This window comes from Scyliorhinus torazame, chromosome 16, assembly GCF_047496885.1.
Source record: "Scyliorhinus torazame isolate Kashiwa2021f chromosome 16, sScyTor2.1, whole genome shotgun sequence".
In the NCBI taxonomy this organism is placed as follows: domain Eukaryota; kingdom Metazoa; phylum Chordata; class Chondrichthyes; order Carcharhiniformes; family Scyliorhinidae; genus Scyliorhinus; species Scyliorhinus torazame.
In genome coordinates this window covers 7,198,443-7,218,036 of record NC_092722.1, presented here as the reverse complement: position 1 = coordinate 7,218,036, position 19,594 = coordinate 7,198,443, and the positions used below count along the sequence as shown (strand labels likewise).

At 50.5% G+C, this 19,594-nt stretch overlaps 1 protein-coding gene across 6 annotated transcripts in view; it reads right to left on the bottom strand.

Annotated features, from left to right (window-relative positions):
- The window catches only part of casz1 (castor zinc finger 1), a 750,295-nt gene that overhangs the window by 127,051 nt on the left and 603,650 nt on the right, over nt 1–19,594 (bottom strand). For all 6 annotated transcript variants that reach the window (XM_072477862.1, XM_072477866.1, XM_072477864.1 and 3 more), the window contains one exon: nt 18,095–18,938. In XM_072477862.1, coding sequence (XP_072333963.1) covers nt 18,095–18,938 — 844 coding nt within the window. The remainder of the gene's footprint in view (nt 1–18,094; nt 18,939–19,594) is intronic.

The following is a 19,594-nucleotide window of genomic DNA, read 5'->3' as shown; positions in this document are numbered from 1 at the left end:
ACGTCATGTGGAATGTGGCATGCGACATGTGTCATTTGAAACATGTCATTAGGAATGTAAGACATGGAATGTGCCATGTGGAATGTACCATGTGGAATGTGACATGTGGAATGTGACATGTGGAATGTGACATGTGGAATGTTATGTGTTCAATGTGTCTCTTGAGATGAATGACAACATTGCATTTGCTTTCTTAATTACGGACTCAACCTGCAAGTTTACCTTTAGAGAATCCTGGACTAGGACTCCCAAGTCCCTTTGCACTTCAGCAATATGAATTTTGTCACCGTTTAGAAAATAGTCCATGCCTCTATTCTTTTTTCCAAAGTGCAAGACCTCGCACTTGTCCACGTTGAATTTCATCAGCTATTTCTTGGGCCACTCTCCTAAACTGTCTAAATCTTCCTGCAGCCTCCCCACCTCCTCCATACTACCTGCCCCTCCACCTATCTTTGTATCATCGGCAAACTTAGCCAGAATGCCCCCAGTGTGTGTGTCTGTGTGTGTGTGTGTGTGTGTGAAGGTGGCGTGTGTGTGTGTGAAGGTGCAGTGTGTGTGTATGTGTGTGAAGGTGGCGTGTGTGTGTGTGAAGGTGCAGTGTGTGTGTGTGCCATGTAGAATGTACCATGTGGAATGTGACATGTGGAATGTGACATATGGAATGTGCCATGTGAAATGTTGTGTGTGCAATGTGGCATGTAATGTGTCATTTGGAACATGTCATGTGGCATGTGGAATGTGACACATGAAATATGTCATGTGGAATGTGTCACCCACATGTGCAATGTGCCATGTGGAATGTGACACATGGAATGTGTCAAGTGGAATGTAATATGGAATTCGTCATTTGGAACACATCATGTGGAATGTGGAACATGGAATATGTCATGTGGAATGTGTAACCCACATGTGGAATGTGGCATGTGGAATGTGTCAAGTGGAATGTGACATGTGGAATGTGCCATGTGAAATGTTACGTGTGCAATGTGGCATGGAATGTGTCATTTGGAACACACCATGTGGAATGTGACACATGGAATGTGTCAAGTGGAATGTGTCACCCACATGTGCAATGTGGCCTGTGGAATGTGTTAAGGATTGTAATGCAGAGTAAGGCCAGCAGCACGGTTCAATTCCCGTACCAGCCTCCCCGAACAGGCGCCGGAATGTGGCGACTAGGGGCTTTTCACAGTAACTTCATTGAAGCCTACTTGTGACAATAAGTGATTATTATTATATTATTATTATTAAGTGGAATGTGTCATGTGGAATGTGACATGTGGAATGTGACATATGGAATGTGGCATGTGGAATGTGACATGTGAAATGTTGCATGTGCAATATGGCATGGAATGCACCACGTGAAATGTGTCATTTGGAACATGTCATGTGGAATGTGTCATCCACATGTGGAATCTGGGACGTGGAATGTGTCAAGTGAAATGCAACATGTGGAATATGTCATGTGGAATATGACATGTGGAATTTGGAATGTGACATGTGAAATGTTAAATGTGGAATGTGACATGTGGAATGTGTCAAGTGGAATGTCACATGTGGAATTTGGAATGTGACGTATGAAATGCTACATGTGAAATGTGACATGTGGAATATGACATGTGGAATGTAACATGTGGAATTTGGAATGTGACATGTGAAATGTTAAATGTGGAATGTGACATGTGGAATGTGTCAAGTGGAATGTGACATGTGGAATTTGGAATGTGACGTATGAAATGCTACATGTGAAATGTGACATGTGGAATATGACATGTGGAATGCGACATGTGGAATGCATGATGCACTGGCTGCATGTAAACCTGGAGACAGAGCAAGGTAGTCTGTATCCTCATCTTCCACACCCCCCCCCAAACATACCACACAAAACATTGCTGCACACAGGCAGGTTAGGGCAGTGAATGGGGTTTTGTATTCGAGATCTCAGGTGCTTTTCCTGTAATGTTTATTCAGTATTGTACCGAGGGATTGGCAGTCAGTGTATCGAACAGGCAGTTATGTAGAAAGCCTTCTGAAAGTTGTAAACTCGGTACTGCATTGTGATGTCTGTTATTTCAGCAAGGACAATCACTTTGACAGGTCGTTTCATGAGAGAAACCAGTTTCTTGCAATGTTTGCAATGAGGTTTTAACTATCTTGCTATTTACCTGTTTTTTTCAGAGTTACAGTGATTTTCTAACAAATCTAAATTGTGCTAAATCCCATCTGGAGCTGATTACTCTGTGCAACGATGACCAGGGCCCCTGAATTCAGCCTCATCAATGGACAGAAACACCTCTACCTCACCGCCACCTCTCTCTCCACTTCCACTCTAGCTAAACTATCAGATTGCCGATCTGACATCAGTAATGAATGAGCGGAGATTTCCTCTAATTAAATATGGGGAAGGCTGAAGCCATTGTCTCCGGTCCCCGGCCCAAACTCCATTCCCGAGCATCCCTCTCCCTGACAACTCTCAGAGACCAGACTACTTCCAACCTTGGTGTCAGATGTGACCCTGAGATGAGCTTCCAGCCGCACCTCGCAGCGTCGCGAAGGCCGCCTATTTCCACCTCCGTAGCGCTGCCCGACTTCAGCCCTATCTCACTTTGTATCTTGCTGAAACCCTCCACCCTGGCTTGTGAAGGTGCAGTGTGTGTGTGTGAAGGTGCTGTGTGTGTGTGTGTGTGTGTGAAGGTGGTGTGTGTGTGTGTGAAGGTGCTGTGTGTGTGTGTGTGTGTGTGAAGGCGGTGTGTGTGTCTGTGTGAAGGTGGTGTGTATGTGTGTGTGTGTGTGTGAAGGTGGTGTGTGTGTGTGTGTGTGAAGGTGGTGTGTGTGTGTGTGTGTGTGAAGGTGGTGTGTGTGTGTGTGTGTGTGTGTGAAGGTGGTGTGTGTGTGTGTGTGAAGGTGCTGTGTGTGTGTGTGTGTGTGAAGGTGGTGTGTGTGTGTGTGTGTGTGAAGGTGGTGTGTGTGTGTGTGTGTGAAGGTGGTGTGTGTGTCTGTGTGAAGGTGGTGTGTGTGTGTGTGTGTGTGAAGGTGCTGTGTGTGTGTGTGTGTCTGTGTGAAGGTGGTGTGTGTGTGTGTGTGTGTGTGAAGGTGCTGTGTGTGTGTGTGTGTGAAGGTGCTGTGTGTGTGTGTGTGTGTGTAAGGTGGTGTGTGTGTGTGTGAAGACGCTGTGTGTGTGTGAACGTGATGTGTGTGTGTGTGCGAAGGTGATGTGTGTGTGTGTGTGCACGACGGTGCTGTGTGTGTGTGTGTGTAAGGTGGTGTGTGTGTGTGTGAAGGTGCTGTGTGTGTGTGAAGGTGCTGTGTGTGTGTGGGTGTGTGTGTGTGAAGGTGCTGTGTGTGTGTGTGTGTGAAGACGCTGTGTGTGTGTGTGAAGGTGCTGTGTGTGTGTGTGTGTGAAGGTGCTGTGTGTGTGTGTGTGAAGGTGCTGTGTGTGAACAAACAAACAAAGAACAAAGAAAAGTACAGCACAGGAACAGGCCCTTCGGCCCTCCAAGCCCGTGCCGACCATGCTGCCCGACTAAACTACAATTCTCTACACCTCCTGGGTCCGTATCCCTCTATTCCCATCCTATTCATGTTATTGTCAAGATGCCCCTTAAATGTCACTATCGTCCCTGCTTCCACCACCTCCTCCGGCAGCGAGTTCCAGGCACCCACTACCCTCTGCGTAAAAAACTTGCCTCGTACATCTACTCTAAACCTTGCCCCTCTCACCTTAAACCTATGCCCCCTAGTAATTGACCCCTCTACCCTGGGGAAAAGCCTCTGACTATCCACTCTGTCTATGCCCCTCATAATTTTGCAGACCTCTATCAGGTCTCCCCTCAACCTCCTTCGTTCCAGTGAGAACAAACCGAGTTTATTCAACCGCTCCTCATAGCTAATGCCCTCCATACCAGGCAACATTCTGGTAAATCTCTTCTGCACCCTCTCTAAAGCCGCCACATCCTTCTGGTAGTGTGGCGACCAGAATTGAACACTATACTCCAAGTGTGGCCTAACTAAGGTTCTATACAGCTGCAACATGACTTGCCAATTCTTATACTCAATGCCCCGGCCAATGAAGGCAAGCGTGCCGTATGCCTTCTTGACTACCTTCTCCACCTGTGTTGCCCCTTTCAATGACCTGTGGACCTGTACTCCTAGATCTCTTTGACTTTCAATACTCTTGAGGGTTCTACCATTCACTGTATATTCCCTACCTGCATTAGACCTTCCAAAATGCATTACCTCGCATTTGTCCGGATTAAACTCCATCTGCCATCTCTCCGCCCAAGTCTCCAAACAATCTAAATCCTGCTGTATCCTCTGACAGTCCTCATCGCTATCCGCAATTCCACCAACCTTTGTGTCGTCTGCAAACTTACTAATCAGACCAGTTACATTTTCCTCCAAATCATTTATATATACTACAAACAGCAAAGGTCCCAGCACTGATCCCTGTGGAACACCACTGGTCACAGCCCTCCAATTAGAAAGGCATCCTTCCATTGCTACTCTCTGCCTTCTATGACCCAGCCAGTTCTGTATCCACCTTGCCAGCTCACCCCTGATCCCGTGTGACTTCACCTTTTGTACTAGTCTACCATGAGGGACCTTGTCAAAGGCCTTACTGAAGTCCATATAGACAACATCCACCGCCCTACCTGTGTGTGCGTGTGTGTGTGGAGGTGGTCTGTGTGTGTGTGTGTAGATGCAGTGTGTGTGTGAAGGTGCTGTGTGTGTGTGTGTGGGTGTGTGAAGGTGCAGTGTGTGTGTGTGTGAAGGTGCAGAGTGTGTTTGTGTGTGTGTGAAGGTGCAGTGTGTGTGTGTGTGAAGGTGCAGAGTGTGTTTGTGTGTGTGTGAAGGTGGTGTGTGTGTGTGTGTGTGTGAAGGTCCCGTGTGTGTGAAAGTGCTGTGTGTGTGTGTGTGTGTGTGTGAAGGTGCAGTGTGTGTGTGTGTGTGTGTGTGTGTGTGTGAAGGTCCCGTGTGTGTGAAAGTGCTGTGTGTGTGTGTGAAGGTGCTGTGTGTGTGTGTGAGGGTGCAGTGTGTGTGTGTGAAGGTGCTGTGTGTGTGTGTGTGTGAAGGAGCAGTGTGTGTGTGTGAGGGTGCTGTGTGTGTGTGAAGGTGCTGTGTGTGTGTGTGAAGGTGCAGTGTGTGTGTGTGTGAAGGTGCAGAGTGTGTTTGTGTGTGTGTGAAGGTGGTGTGTGTGTGTGTGTGAAGGTCCTGTGTGTGTGAAAGTGCTGTGTGTGTGTGTGTGTGTGTGTGAAGGTGCAGTGTGTGTGTGTGTGTGTGAAGGTCCTGTGTGTGTGAAAGTGCTGTGTGTGTGTGTGAAGGTGCTGTGTGTGTTTGTGAGGGTGCAGTGTGTGTGTGTGAAGGTGCTGTGTGTGTGTGTGTGTGAAGGTGCAGTGTGTGTGTGAGGGTGCTGTGTGTGTGTGAAGGTGCTGTGTGTGTGTGTGTGAAGGTGCAGCGTGTGTGTGTGTGAAGGTGCAGTGTGTGTGTGTGAAGGTGCTGTGTGTGTGTGTGAGGGTGCAGTGTGTGTGTGTGAAGGTGCAGTGTGTGTGTGTGTGTGTGAAGGTCCTGTGTGTGTGAAAGTGCTGTGTGTGTGTGTGAAGGTGCTGTGTGTGTGTGTGAGGGTGCAGTGTGTGTGTGTGAAGGTGCTGTGTGTGTGTGTGTGTGTGTGAAGGTGCAGTGTGTGTGTGTGAGGGTGCTGTGTGTGTGTGAAGGTGCTGTGTGTGTGTGTGAAGGTGCAGCGTTTGTGTGTGTGTGTGTGTGTGTGTGAAGGTGCAGTGTGTGTGTGTGTGTGAAGGTGCAGTGTGTGTGTGTGAGGGTGCTGTGTGTGTGTGAAGGTGCTGTGTGTGTGTGTGTGTGAAGGTGCAGCGTGTGTGTGTGTGTGTGTGTGTGAAAGTGCAGTGTGTGTGTGTGTGTGAAGGTGCAGTGTGTGTGTGTGAAGGTGCTGTGTGTGTGTGTGAAGGTGCAGTGTGTGTGTGTGAAGGTGCTGTGTGTGTGTGTGTGAGGGTGCTGTGTGTGTGTGTGAGGGTGCTGTGTGTGTGTGTGTGTGTGTGAGGGTGCTGTGTGTGTGTGTGAAGGTGCTGTGTGTGTGTGTGAAGGTGCTGTGTGTGAAGGTGCTGTGTGTGTGTGTGAAGGTGCTGTGTGTGTGAAGGTGCTGTGTGTGTGTGTGAAGGTGCTGTGTGTGTGTGAAGGTGCAGTGTGTGTGTGGGAAGGTGCTGTGTGTGTGAAGGTGCTGTGTGTGTGTGTGAAGGTGCTGTGTTTGTGTGTGAAGGTGCTGTGTGTGTGTGAAGGTGCAGTGTGTGTGTGTGAAGGTGCTGTGTGTGTGTGTGTGTGAGGGTGCTGTGTGTGTGTGAAGGTGCATTGTGTGTGTGTGAAGGTGCTGTGTGTGTGTGTGAAGGTGCTGTGTGTGTGAAGGTGCTGTGTGTGTGTGTGAAGGTGCTGTGTGTGTGTGTGAAGGTGCTGTGTGTGTGAAGGTGCTGTGTGTGTGTGTGAAGGTGCTGTGTTTGTGTGTGAAGGTGCTGTGTGTGTGTGTGAAGGTGCAGTGTGTGTGTGTGAAGGTGCTGTGTGTGTGTGTGTGAGGGTGCTGTGTGTGTGTGAAGGTGCATTGTGTGTGTGTGAAGGTGCTGTGTGTGTGTGTGAAGGTGCTGTGTGTGTGTGTGAAGGTGCTGTGTGTGTGAAGGTGCTGTGTGTGTGTGTGAAGGTGCTGTGTGTGTGTGAAGGTGCAGTGTGTGTGTGGGAAGGTGCTGTGTGTGTGAAGGTGCTGTGTGTGTGTGTGAAGGTGCTGTGTTTGTGTGTGAAGGTGCTGTGTGTGTGTGAAGGTGCAGTGTGTGTGTGTGAAGGTGCTGTGTGTGTGTGTGTGAGGGTGCTGTGTGTGTGTGAAGGTGCATTGTGTGTGTGTGAAGGTGCTGTGTGTGTGTGAAGGTGCTGTGTGTGTGAAGGTGCTGTGTGTGTGTGTGAAGGTGCTGTGTGTGTGTGTGAAGGTGCTGTGTGTGTGAAGGTGCTGTGTGTGTGTGTGAAGGTGCTGTGTTTGTGTGTGAAGGTGCTGTGTGTGTGTGTGAAGGTGCAGTGTGTGTGTGTGAAGGTGCAGTGTGTGTGTGTGAAGGTGCTGTGTGTGTGTGTGTGAGGGTGCTGTGTGTGTGTGAAGGTGCATTGTGTGTGTGTGAAGGTGCTGTGTGTGTGTGTGAAGGTGCTGTGTGTGTGTGTGAAGGTGCTGTGTGTGTGTGTGTGAGGGTGCTGTGTGTGTGTGAAGATGCTGTGTGTGTGTGTGTGTGTGAAGGTGCTGTGTGTGTGTGTGTGTGTGTGAAGGTGGTGTGTGTGTGTGTGAAGGTGCTGTGTGTGTGTGTGTGTGTGTGAAGGCGGTGTGTGTGTCTGTGTGAAGGTGGTGTGTATGTGTGTGTGTGTGTGTGTGTGTGAAGGTGGTGTGTGTGTGTGTGTGTGTGTGTGTGAAGGTGGTGTGTGTGTGTGTGTGTGTGTGTGTGAAGGTGGTGTGTGTGTGTGTGTGTGTGTGTGAAGGTGGTGTGTGTGTGTGTGTGTGTGAAGGTGTGTGTGTGTGTGTGTGTGTGAAGGTGGTGTGTGTGTGTGTGTGAAGGTGCTGTGTGTGTGTGTGTGTGTGTGAAGGTGGTGTGTGTGTGTGTGTGTGTGTGTGTGAAGGTGGTGTGTGTGTCTGTGCGAAGGTGGTGTGTGTGTGTGTGTGTGTGAAGGTGCTGTGTGTGTGTGTGTGTCTGTGTGAAGGTGGTGTGTGTGTGTGTGTGTCTGTGTGAAGGTGGTGTGTGTGTGTGTGTGTGAAGGTGCTGTGTGTGTGTGTGTGAAGGTGCTGTGTGTGTGTTTGTGTGTGTAAGGTGGTGTGTGTGTGTGTGAAGACGCTGTGTGTGTGTGAACGTGATGTGTGTGTGTGTGCAGACGACACAAAGGTTGGTGGAATTGCGGATAGCGATGAGGACTGTCTGAGGATACAGCAGGATTTAGATTGTCTGGAGACTTGGGCGGAGAGATGGCAGATGGAGTTTAACCTGGACAAATGTGAGGTAATGCATTTTGGAAGGGCTAATGCAGGTAGGGAATATACAGTGAATGGTAGAACCCTCAAGAGTATTGAAAGTCAAAGAGATCTAGGAGTACAGGTCCACAGATCACTGAAAGGGGCTACACAGGTGGAGAAGGTAGTCAAGAAGGCATACGGCATGCTTGCCTTCATTGGCCGGGGCATTGAGTATAAGAATTGGCAAGTCATGTTGCAGCTGTATAGAACCTTAGTTAGGCCACACTTGGAGTATAGTGTTCAATTCTGGTCGCCACACTACCAGAAGGATGTGGAGGCTTTAGAGAGGGTGCAGAAGAGATTTACCAGAATGTTGCCTGGTATGGAGGGCATAAGCTATGAGGAGCGATTGAATAAACTCGGTTTGTTCTCACTGGAACGAAGGAGGTTGAGGGGCGACCTGATAGAGGTATACAAAATTATGAGGGGCATAGACAGAGTGGATAGTCAGAGGCTTTTCCCCAGGGTAGAGGGGTCAACTACTAGGGGGCATAGGTTTAAGGTGCGAGGGGCAAAGTTTAGAGTAGATGTACGAGGCAAGTTTTTTTACGCAGAGGGTAGTGGGTGCCTGGAACTCACTACCGGAGGAGGTAGTGGAGGCAGGGACGATAGGGACATTTAAGGGGCATCTTGACAAATATATGAATAGGATGGGAATAGAAGGATACGGACCCAGGAAGTGTAGAAGATTGTAGTTTAGTCGGGCAGTATGGTCGGCACGGGCTTGGAGGGCCGAAGGGCCTGTTCCTGTGCTGTACATTTCTTTGTTCTTTGTTCTTTGCGAAGGTGATGTGTGTGTGTGTGTGCACGACGGTGCTGTGTGTGTGTGTGTGTAAGGTGGTGTGTGTGTGTGTGAAGGTGCTGTGTGTGTGTGAAGGTGCTGTGTGTGTGTGGGTGTGTGTGTGTGAAGGTGCTGTGTGTGTGTGTGTGTGAAGGTGCTGTGTGTGTGTGTGTGTGTGTGTGAAGACGCTGTGTGTGTGTGTGAAGGTGCTGTGTGTGTGTGTGTGAAGGTGCTGTGTGTGTGTGTGTGAAGGTGCTGTGTGTGAACAAACAAACAAAGAACAAAGAAAAGTACAGCACAGGAACAGGCCCTTCGGCCCTCCAAGCCCGTGCCGACCATGCTGCCCGACTAAACTACAATTCTCTACACCTCCTGGGTCCGTATCCCTCTATTCCCATCCTATTCATGTTATTGTCAAGATGCCCCTTAAATGTCACTATCGTCCCTGCTTCCACCACCTCCTCCGGCAGCGAGTTCCAGGCACCCACTACCCTCTGCGTAAAAAACTTGCCTCGTACATCTACTCTAAACCTTGCCCCTCTCACCTTAAACCTATGCCCCCTAGTAATTGACCCCTCTACCCTGGGGAAAAGCCTCTGACTATCCACTCTGTCTATGCCCCTCATAATTTTGCAGACCTCTATCAGGTCTCCCCTCAACCTCCTTCGTTCCAGTGAGAACAAACCGAGTTTATTCAACCGCTCCTCATAGCTAATGCCCTCCATACCAGGCAACATTCTGGTAAATCTCTTCTGCACCCTCTCTAAAGCCGCCACATCCTTCTGGTAGTGTGGCGACCAGAATTGAACACTATACTCCAAGTGTGGCCTAACTAAGGTTCTATACAGCTGCAACATGACTTGCCAATTCTTATACTCAATGCCCCGGCCAATGAAGGCAAGCGTGCCGTATGCCTTCTTGACTACCTTCTCCACCTGTGTTGCCCCTTTCAATGACCTGTGGACCTGTACTCCTAGATCTCTTTGACTTTCAATACTCTTGAGGGTTCTACCATTCACTGTATATTCCCTACCTGCATTAGACCTTCCAAAATGCATTACCTCGCATTTGTCCGGATTAAACTCCATCTGCCATCTCTCCGCCCAAGTCTCCAAACAATCTAAATCCTGCTGTATCCTCTGACAGTCCTCATCGCTATCCGCAATTCCACCAACCTTTGTGTCGTCTGCAAACTTACTAATCAGACCAGTTACATTTTCCTCCAAATCATTTATATATACTACAAACAGCAAAGGTCCCAGCACTGATCCCTGTGGAACACCACTGGTCACAGCCCTCCAATTAGAAAGGCATCCTTCCATTGCTACTCTCTGCCTTCTATGACCCAGCCAGTTCTGTATCCACCTTGCCAGCTCACCCCTGATCCCGTGTGACTTCACCTTTTGTACTAGTCTACCATGAGGGACCTTGTCAAAGGCCTTACTGAAGTCCATATAGACAACATCCACCACCCTACCTGTGTGTGCGTGTGTGTGTGGAGGTGGTCTGTGTGTGTGTGTGTAGATGCAGTGTGTGTGTGAAGGTGCTGTGTGTGTGTGTGTGGGTGTGTGAAGGTGCAGTGTGTGTGTGTGTGAAGGTGCAGAGTGTGTTTGTGTGTGTGTGAAGGTGCAGTGTGTGTGTGTGTGAAGGTGCAGAGTGTGTTTGTGTGTGTGTGAAGGTGGTGTGTGTGTGTGTGTGTGTGAAGGTCCCGTGTGTGTGAAAGTGCTGTGTGTGTGTGTGTGTGTGTGTGTGAAGGTGCAGTGTGTGTGTGTGTGTGTGTGTGTGTGTGTGTGAAGGTCCCGTGTGTGTGAAAGTGCTGTGTGTGTGTGTGAAGGTGCTGTGTGTGTGTGTGAGGGTGCAGTGTGTGTGTGTGAAGGTGCTGTGTGTGTGTGTGTGTGAAGGAGCAGTGTGTGTGTGTGAGGGTGCTGTGTGTGTGTGAAGGTGCTGTGTGTGTGTGTGAAGGTGCAGTGTGTGTGTGTGTGAAGGTGCAGAGTGTGTTTGTGTGTGTGTGAAGGTGGTGTGTGTGTGTGTGTGAAGGTCCTGTGTGTGTGAAAGTGCTGTGTGTGTGTGTGTGTGTGAAGGTGCAGTGTGTGTGTGTGTGTGTGAAGGTCCTGTGTGTGTGAAAGTGCTGTGTGTGTGTGTGAAGGTGCTGTGTGTGTGTGTGAGGGTGCAGTGTGTGTGTGTGAAGGTGCTGTGTGTGTGTGTGTGTGAAGGTGCAGTGTGTGTGTGAGGGTGCTGTGTGTGTGTGAAGGTGCTGTGTGTGTGTGTGTGAAGGTGCAGCGTGTGTGTGTGTGTGTGTGTGAAGGTGCAGTGTGTGTGTGTGAAGGTGCTGTGTGTGTGTGTGAGGGTGCAGTGTGTGTGTGTGAAGGTGCAGTGTGTGTGTGTGTGTGTGAAGGTCCTGTGTGTGTGAAAGTGCTGTGTGTGTGTGTGAAGGTGCTGTGTGTGTGTGTGAGGGTGCAGTGTGTGTGTGTGAAGGTGCTGTGTGTGTGTGTGTGTGTGTGAAGGTGCAGTGTGTGTGTGTGAGGGTGCTGTGTGTGTGTGAAGGTGCTGTGTGTGTGTGTGAAGGTGCAGCGTTTGTGTGTGTGTGTGTGTGTGTGTGAAGGTGCAGTGTGTGTGTGTGTGTGAAGGTGCAGTGTGTGTGTGTGAGGGTGCTGTGTGTGTGTGAAGGTGCTGTGTGTGTGTGTGTGTGAAGGTGCAGCGTGTGTGTGTGTGTGTGTGTGTGTGTGAAGGTGCAGTGTGTGTGTGTGTGTGAAGGTGCAGTGTGTGTGTGTGAAGGTGCTGTGTGTGTGTGTGAAGGTGCAGTGTGTGTGTGTGAAGGTGCTGTGTGTGTGTGTGTGAGGGTGCTGTGTGTGTGTGTGAGGGTGCTGTGTGTGTGTGTGTGTGAGGGTGCTGTGTGTGTGTGTGAAGGTGCTGTGTGTGTGTGTGAAGGTGCTGTGTGTGAAGGTGCTGTGTGTGTGTGTGAAGGTGCTGTGTGTGTGAAGGTGCTGTGTGTGTGTGTGAAGGTGCTGTGTGTGTGTGAAGGTGCAGTGTGTGTGTGGGAAGGTGCTGTGTGTGTGAAGGTGCTGTGTGTGTGTGTGAAGGTGCTGTGTTTGTGTGTGAAGGTGCTGTGTGTGTGTGAAGGTGCAGTGTGTGTGTGTGAAGGTGCTGTGTGTGTGTGTGTGAGGGTGCTGTGTGTGTGTGAAGGTGCATTGTGTGTGTGTGAAGGTGCTGTGTGTGTGTGTGAAGGTGCTGTGTGTGTGAAGGTGCTGTGTGTGTGTGTGAAGGTGCTGTGTGTGTGTGTGAAGGTGCTGTGTGTGTGAAGGTGCTGTGTGTGTGTGTGAAGGTGCTGTGTTTGTGTGTGAAGGTGCTGTGTGTGTGTGTGAGGGTGCTGTGTGTGTGTGTGTGTGTGAAGGTGCTGAGTGTGTGTGTGTGAAGGTGCTGTGTGTGTGTGTGTGAAGGTGCTGTGTCTGTGTGTGTGAAGGTGCAGTGAGTGTGTGTGAAGGTGCAGTGTGTGTGTGTGTGTGTGTGAGGGTGCTGTGTGTGTGTGTGAGGGTGCTGTGTGTGTGTGTGTGAAGGTGCTGTGTGTGAGGGTGCTGTGTGTGTGTGTGAAGGTGCTGTGTGTGAGGGTGCTGTGTGTGTGAGGGTGCTGTGTGTGTGTGTGTGTGTGAAGGTGCTGTGTCTGTGTGTGACGGTGCTGTTTTTGTGTGTGTGTGAAGGTGCTGTGTGTATGTGTGAAGGTGCTGTGTGTGTGTGTGAAGGTGCTGTGTGTGTGTGTGAAGGTGATGTGTGTGTGTGAAGGTGCTGTGTGTGTGTGAAGGTGCTGTTTGTGTGTGTGTGTGAAGGTGCTGTGTGTGTGTGTGAAGGTGCTGTGTGTGTGTGTGTGAGGGTGCTGTGTGTGTGTGTGAAGGTGCTGTGTGTGTGTGTGAAGGTGCAGTGTGTGTGTCAAGGTGCTGTGTGTGTGTGTGAAGGTGCTGTGTGTGTGTGTGAAGGTGCTGTGTGTGTGTGTGAAGGTGCTGTGTGTGTGTGAAGATGCTGTGTCTGTGTGTGAAGGTGCTGTGTGTGAGGGTGCTGTGTGTGTGTGAAGGTGCAGTGTGTGTGTGTGTGAAGGTGCAGTGTGTGTGTGAAGGTGCTGTGTGTGTGTGTGAAGGTGCTGTGTGTGTGTGTGAAGGTGCTGTGTGTGTGTGTGAAGGTGCTGTGTGTGTGTGTGAAGGTGCTGTGTGTGTGAAGGTGCTGTGTGTGTGAAGGTGCTGTGTGTGTGTGTGAAGGTGCAGTGTGTGTGTGTGAAGGTGCTGCGTGTGTGTGTGAAGGTGCTGTGTGTGTGTGAAGGTGCAGTGTGTGTGTGTGAAGGTGCTGTGTGTGTGTGTGAAGGTGCAGTGTGTGTGTGTGAAGGTGCTGCGTGTGTGTGTGAAGGTGCTGTGTGTGTGTGTGAAGGTGCTGTATGTGTGTGTGAAGGTGCTGTGTGTGTGTGTGAAGGTGCTGTGTGTGTGTGAGATGGTGCTGTGTGTGTGTGTGAAGGTGCTGTGTGTGTGTGAAGGTGCTGCGTGTGTGTGTGACGGTGCTGTGTGTGTGTGTGAAGGTGCTGTGTGTGTGTGTGATGGTGCTGTGTGTGTGTGTGAAGGTGCTGTGTGTGTGTGTGAAGGTGCTGTGTGTGTGTGTGAAGGTGCTGTGTGTGTGAGGGTGCTGTGTGTGTGAAGGTGCTGTGTGTGTGTGTGTGTGTGTGTGAAGGTGCTGTGTGTGTGTGTGAAGGTGCTGTGTGTGTGAGGGTGCTGTGTGTGTGTGTGAAGGTGCAGTGTGTGTGTGTGAAGGTGCAGTGTGTGTGTGTGTGAGGGTGCAGTGTGTGTGTGTGTGTGTGTGTGTGTGTGAGAAGGTGCTGTGTGTGTGTGTGAAGGTGCAGTGTGTGTGTGTGAAGGTGCTGTGTGTGTGTGTGAAGGTGCAGTGTGTGTGTGTGAAGGTGCTGTGTGTGTGTGTGAAGGTGCTGTGTATGTGTGTGAAGGTGCAGTGTGTGTGTGTGAAGGTGCTGTGTGTGTGTGAAGGTGCAGTGTGTGTGTGTGAAGGTGCTGTGTGTGTGAGGGTGCTGCGTGTGTGTGTGAAGGTGCTGTGTGTGTGTGAAGGTGCTGTGTGTGCGTGTGAAGGTGCAGTGTGTGTGTGTGAAGGTGCTGTGTGTGTGAGGGTGCTGCGTGTGTGTGTGAAGGTGCTGTGTGTGTGTGTGTGTGTGTGAAGGTGCTGTGTGTGTGTGTGTGAAGGTGCTGTGTGTGTGTGAAGGTGCTGTGTGTGTGTGTGTGAAGGTGCAGTGTGTGTGTGTGAAGGTGCTGTGTGTGTGAGGGTGCTGTGTGTGTGTGTGAAGGTGCAGTGTGTGTGTGTGAAGGTGCAGTGTGTGTGTGTGTGTGTGAGGGTGCAGTGTGTGTGTGTGTGTGTGTGAGAAGGTGCTGTGTGTGTGTGTGAAGGTGCAGTGTGTGTGTGTGTGTGAAGGTGCTGTGTATGTGTGTGAAGGTGCAGTGTGTGTGTGTGAAGGTGCTGTGTGTGTGTGTGAAGGTGCTGTGTATGTGTGTGAAGGTGCAGTGTGTGTGTGTGTGAAGGTGCTGTGTGTGTGTGTGTGTGTGAAGGTGCTGTGTGTGTGTGTGTGAAAGTGCAGTGTGTGTGTGAAGGTGCTGTGTGTGCGTGTGAAGGTGCAGTGTGTGTGAAGGTGGTGTGTGTGTGAGGGTGCTGTGTGTGTGTGTGAAGGTGCTGTGTGTGTGTGTGTGTGTGAAGGTGCTGTGTGTGTGTGTGTGAAGGTACTGTGTGTGTGTGAAGGTGCAGTGTGTGTGTGTGAAGATGCAGTGTGTGTGTGTGAAGGTGCTGTGTGTGTGTGTGAAGGTGCAGTGTGTGTGTGTGAGGGTGCTGTGTGTGTGAAGGTGCTGTGTGTGTGTGTGAAGGTGCAGTGTGTGTGTGTGAGGGTGCTGTGTGTGTGTGAATGTGCAGTGTGTGTGTGTGTGAAGGTGCTGTGTGTGTGTGTGAAGGTGTTTGTGTGTGTGAAGGTGCTGTGTGTGTGTGTGTGAAGGTGCTGTGTGTGTGAAGGTGCTGTGTGTGTGTGTGAAGGTGCTGTGTGTGTGTGTGTGAAGGTGCAGTGTGTGTGTGTGTGAAGGTGCAATGTGTGTGTGTGAGGGTGCTGTGTGTGTGAAGGTGCAGTGTGTGTGTGTGTGTGTGTGTGTGTGAAGGTGCTGTGTGTGTGTGTGAAGGTGCAGTTTGTGTGTGTGAGGGTGCTGTGTGTGTGAAGGTGCTGTGTGTGTGTGTGAAGGTGCAATGTGTGTCTGTGAGGGTGCAGTGTGTGTGTGTGAGGGTGCTGTGTGTGTGTGTGTGTGTGAAGGTGCTGTGTGTGTGTGTGTGTGAAGGTGCTGTGTGTGTGTGTGTGAGGGTGCTGTGTGTGTGTGAAGGTGCAGTGAGTGTGTGTGAAGGTGCAGTGTGTGTGTGTGTGAGGGTGCTGTCTGTGTGTGTGAGGGTGCTGTGTGTGTGTGTGTGTGTGAAGGTGCTGTGTGTGTGTGTGTGAAGGTGCTGTGTGTGTGTGTGTGAAGGTGCTGTGTCTGTGTGTGTGAAGGTGCAGTGAGTGTGTGTGAAGGTGCAGTGTGTGTGTGTGTGTGTGTGAGGGTGCTGTGTGTGTGTGTGAGGGTGCTGTGTGTGTGTGTGTGAAGGTGCTGTGTGTGAGGGTGCTGTGTGTGTGTGTGAAGGTGCTGTGTGTGAGGGTGCTGTGTGTGTGAGGGTGCTGTGTGTGTGTGTGTGTGTGTGTGAAGGTGCAGTGAGTGTGTGTGAAGGTGCAGTGTGTGTGTGTGTGAGGGTGCTGTGTGTGTGTGAGGGTGCTGTGTGTGTGTGTGTGTGTGAAGGTGCTGTGTGTGTGTGTGTGAAGGTGCTGTGTGTGTGTGTGTGAAGGTGCTGTGTCTGTGTGTGTGAAGGTGCAGTGAGTGTGTGTGAAGGTGCAGTGTGTGTGTGTGTGTGTGTGAGGGTGCTGTGTGTGTGTGTGAGGGTGCTGTGTGTGTGTGTGTGAAGGTGCTGTGTGTGAGGGTGCTGTGTGTGTGTGTGAAGGTGCTGTGTGTGAGGGTGCTGTGTGTGTGAGGGTGCTGTGTGTGTGTGTGTGTGTGTGTGAAGGTGCTGTGTCTGTGTGTGAAGGTGCTGTTTTTGTGTGTGTGTGAAGGTGCTGTGTGTATGTGTGAAGGTGCTGTGTGTGTGTGTGAAGGTGCTGTGTGTGTGTGTGAAGGTGATGTGTGTGTGTGAAGGTGCTGTGTGTGTGTGAAGGTGCTGTTTGTGTGTGTGTGTGAAGGTGCTGTGTGTGTGTGTGAAGGTGCTGTGTGTGTGTGTGTGAGAGTGCTGTGTGTGTGTGTGAAGGTGCTGTGTGTGTCAAGGTGCTGTGTGTGTGTGTGAAGGTGCTGTGTGTGTGTGTGAAGGTGCTGTGTGTGTGTGTGAAGGTGCTGTGTGTGTGTGAAGATGCTGTGTGTGTGTGTGAAGGTGCTGTGTGTGAGGGTGCTGTGTGTGTGTGTGAAGGTGCAGTGTGTGTGTGTGTGAAGGTGCAGTGTGTGTGTGAAGGTGCTGTGTGTGTGTGTGAAGGTGCTGTGTGTGTGTGTGAAGGTGCTGTGTGTGTGTGTGAAGGTGCTGTGTGTGTGTGTGAAGGTGCTGTGTGTGTGAAGGTGCTGTGTGTGTGAAGGTGCTGTGTGTGTGTGTGAAGGTGCAGTGTGTGTGTGTGAAGGTGCTGCGTGTGTGTGTGAAGGTGCTGTGTGTGTGTGAAGGTGCAGTGTGTGTGTGTGAAGGTGCTGTGTGTGTGTGTGAAGGTGCTGTGTGTGTGAAGGTGCTGTGTGTGTGAAGGTGCTGTGTGTGTGTGTGAAGGTGCAGTGTGTGTGTGTGAAGGTGCTGCGTGTGTGTGTGAAGGTGCTGTGTGTGTGTGTGAAGGTGCTGTATGTGTGTGTGAAGGTGCTGTGTGTGTGTGTGAAGGTGCTGTGTGTGTGTGAGATGGTGCTGTGTGTGTGTGTGAAGGTGCTGTGTGTGTGTGTGAAGGTGCTGCGTGTGTGTGTGAAGGTGCTGCGTGTGTGTGTGACGGTGCTGTGTGTGTGTGTGAAGGTGCTGTGTGTGTGTGTGATGGTGCTGTGTGTGTGTGTGAAGGTGCTGTGTGTGTGTGTGAAGGTGCTGTGTGTGTGTGTGATGGTGCTGTGTGTGTGTGTGAAGGTGCTGTGTGTGTGTGTGTGAGGGTGCAGTGTGTGTGTGTGAGGGTGCTGTGTGTGTGTGTGTGAAGGTGCTGTGTGTGTGAAGGTGCTGTGTGTGTGTGTGAAGGTGTTGTGTGTGTGTGTGAAGGTGCTGTGTGTGTGTGTGTGTGAAGGTGCTGTGTGTGTGTGTGAAGGTGCTGTGTGTGTGTGTGTGAAGGTGCTGTGTGTGTGTGCATATAAAAGGTTACAATCATTATTAATGTAATCAGAGAACATTTTACTGCTGAAAATAAAATGGACCCTGTGCTTTGAGATGAAAACCAATTTTCAACATAATAAGCTCATTCATTTTGAATACAGTATGATTGAAATTATTTTTCACAGTTACGCAGACACACTGATGCTCTACAATTTATTAGTGTGCACCCTTATTTACTATCCTTGCTATTTATGTGACTTTCCTGCAGCAATGTTACAGCTGACAGGCTCGGCTCAAGGTGCACAGAATCTCCAAATCCACTCTGGGCTGGTGCTAACTGGCGAGCAGTAAATCGACCACATGACATTCCCCTTTGCCGATTATTTTAATGATGTTTTAACTTAATTGGGTTTATCACCTCTGCTAAAGTAGCAGACAAAAGCCCGCCATCCAAATTCATTTGCCCGCCCCGGTCTCTAATTGCCATCTCTCACTCTGAATGCTGTCAAGCACCTTTTCTCTGAAGAATTTCAAGGAAATTAAAATATTTTTCAATCGAATTTACAACGCAAACATTTGGGGTTGCTCAGTCTCCGCTGTCGCACCAGCCTCCCCCAAGTATTTACTTCATCTCGACCGGGTGACCTGCCCCTGAATCCTTTCTCCCTCATACATTTGCCTAGCTCCCATTTAAATGCCTTTTTGCAATTCACCTCCATCCAGCCTTCGGGGGGGGGGGGGGGGGGGGGGGGGGGGGGCAGCACAGTGCACACTCTCAGCACTCTCCGTGTGACTAAGACAACAGGAACTGATCCGTCAGTTCGGGGTTAAGACATAAACAGAAGCACTCCGAATTGTGACAGTGCGCACAAGCAAATGCTGTAACTCTCTGCGTTTGAACAGATCTGGTGAATGGACAGGTAAATAAGAAAGCTTACTTGGCCGTTGACACGGTTCCCGTGGTAATGGAGTCCGTCTTGGAAAAACTGGACTTCAGGAGTTCTGCGGTGCCAAAGCCGATGGAAGCGGTGGATTCGGTACTAGCCGCGGGCGTGCAGGGGGTACTGGCCGCGGGCGTGCAGGGGGTACTGGAGAGCGGGGTGGCGGCCGTGTTTGTTGGAGCTTTCACCATGGCCAGCTTCTGGATGTTTTTGATGTCGTACTTGGACGGGCGACCCACCTTGCCAGTTTTGAAGGCGATGGCACCGCCCATGTCCGGGTCCCCTTCGCCCGGCTTGAACAGGTGCAGGTACTTCACATTTTCCAGGTCGTACTTCGAGGGCCTCTTGTAGGTGTTGCCGTTCTGGGGCCGGATACTGCCGCCCGTCTTCAGCTTCTGGATGAAGTAGTCGTACTTTGAGGCCCGGGAGTTGAGGCCCGGCTGTGCCAGGGCCGCGGAGCCGGACGGGACGGCGGGCTTCACCTCACGTCGCAGGGCCGCCTCCTGCCCGGAGAACTGGCCGCTTGGCAGGAGGGCGTCCTTCCCCAGGGGTGGCCGCGAGCCTGAATCCTCAGCTTTGGCAGCTGGGAGCACGCGCGGCAGGTGCTCCCCGGCCTTGAGCTTCCGAATGCACTCCTCGTACTTGGAAATGCGAACCCGCCTGGCCAGGCTGTCCTCACTCAGAGGGGCCGCCGGGAAGGTCTCTGAGGTAGTGGCGTTCAACTTGTCGAAACTGATTTTCTTCGCCAGTTCGTCCCTGACATTTTGGTCATCGTAACCAAACATTCCCAGAAATTCATTCATGGTTGTTGCTGCATAGTCATGGAGAGTCGACGTTTCCCCTGGTGGAGGGGGAGGGGTGGGGGGAGAGGGAAATCGAAGGGTTAAACATTGCAGGAACATTCTGCACAGCTCTTAGGTTTTACGACTACTAAATTAATTTGTAAAAAGTAATTAATACAGGGGCAAAATAAAGGGAGTTCATCAATGTCAGGAAAATCAATTTCGCTAAATGTTCTAGTCAATGGCTTCGCAGTACATTAAACAAAGTTTTCAAAAATGTGCTCTGCTCATAGCTCCACTTAATATGTACAAAGTCATCTTCCCTCTTCACTGGCCAGTCTTTTTATTGACCAACCCATTTTATAAGGACGCATCTTGGGGGCTTTCCATTCTATATTTTTCTCGAAACCCCAGCAATGACTAAAAACGGAACTGAATCGATCCGTGTTTCACTCTTGCAGTTGTGGTTCACGGGCGCGGGAGATCACTGGGGTTTTTAGGGATCTGAAATGAAGTGGGCTGACTCAGTCAGTCAACAGGGGCAGAGCAAGGCCAGTCGGAAAGCCAGCGTGTGTAATAACCGGCCGGCCGCTGTTTCCCTCTCTGCTGGAACTGGGGAATGAACCGTCACTGCGTTTGTGCCAAGCGCGGGCGACACGTTCCTCTGTGCGTTATGGACCACTCGGGAGGACAGTTCTGAGCGGGTAAGTTGTCA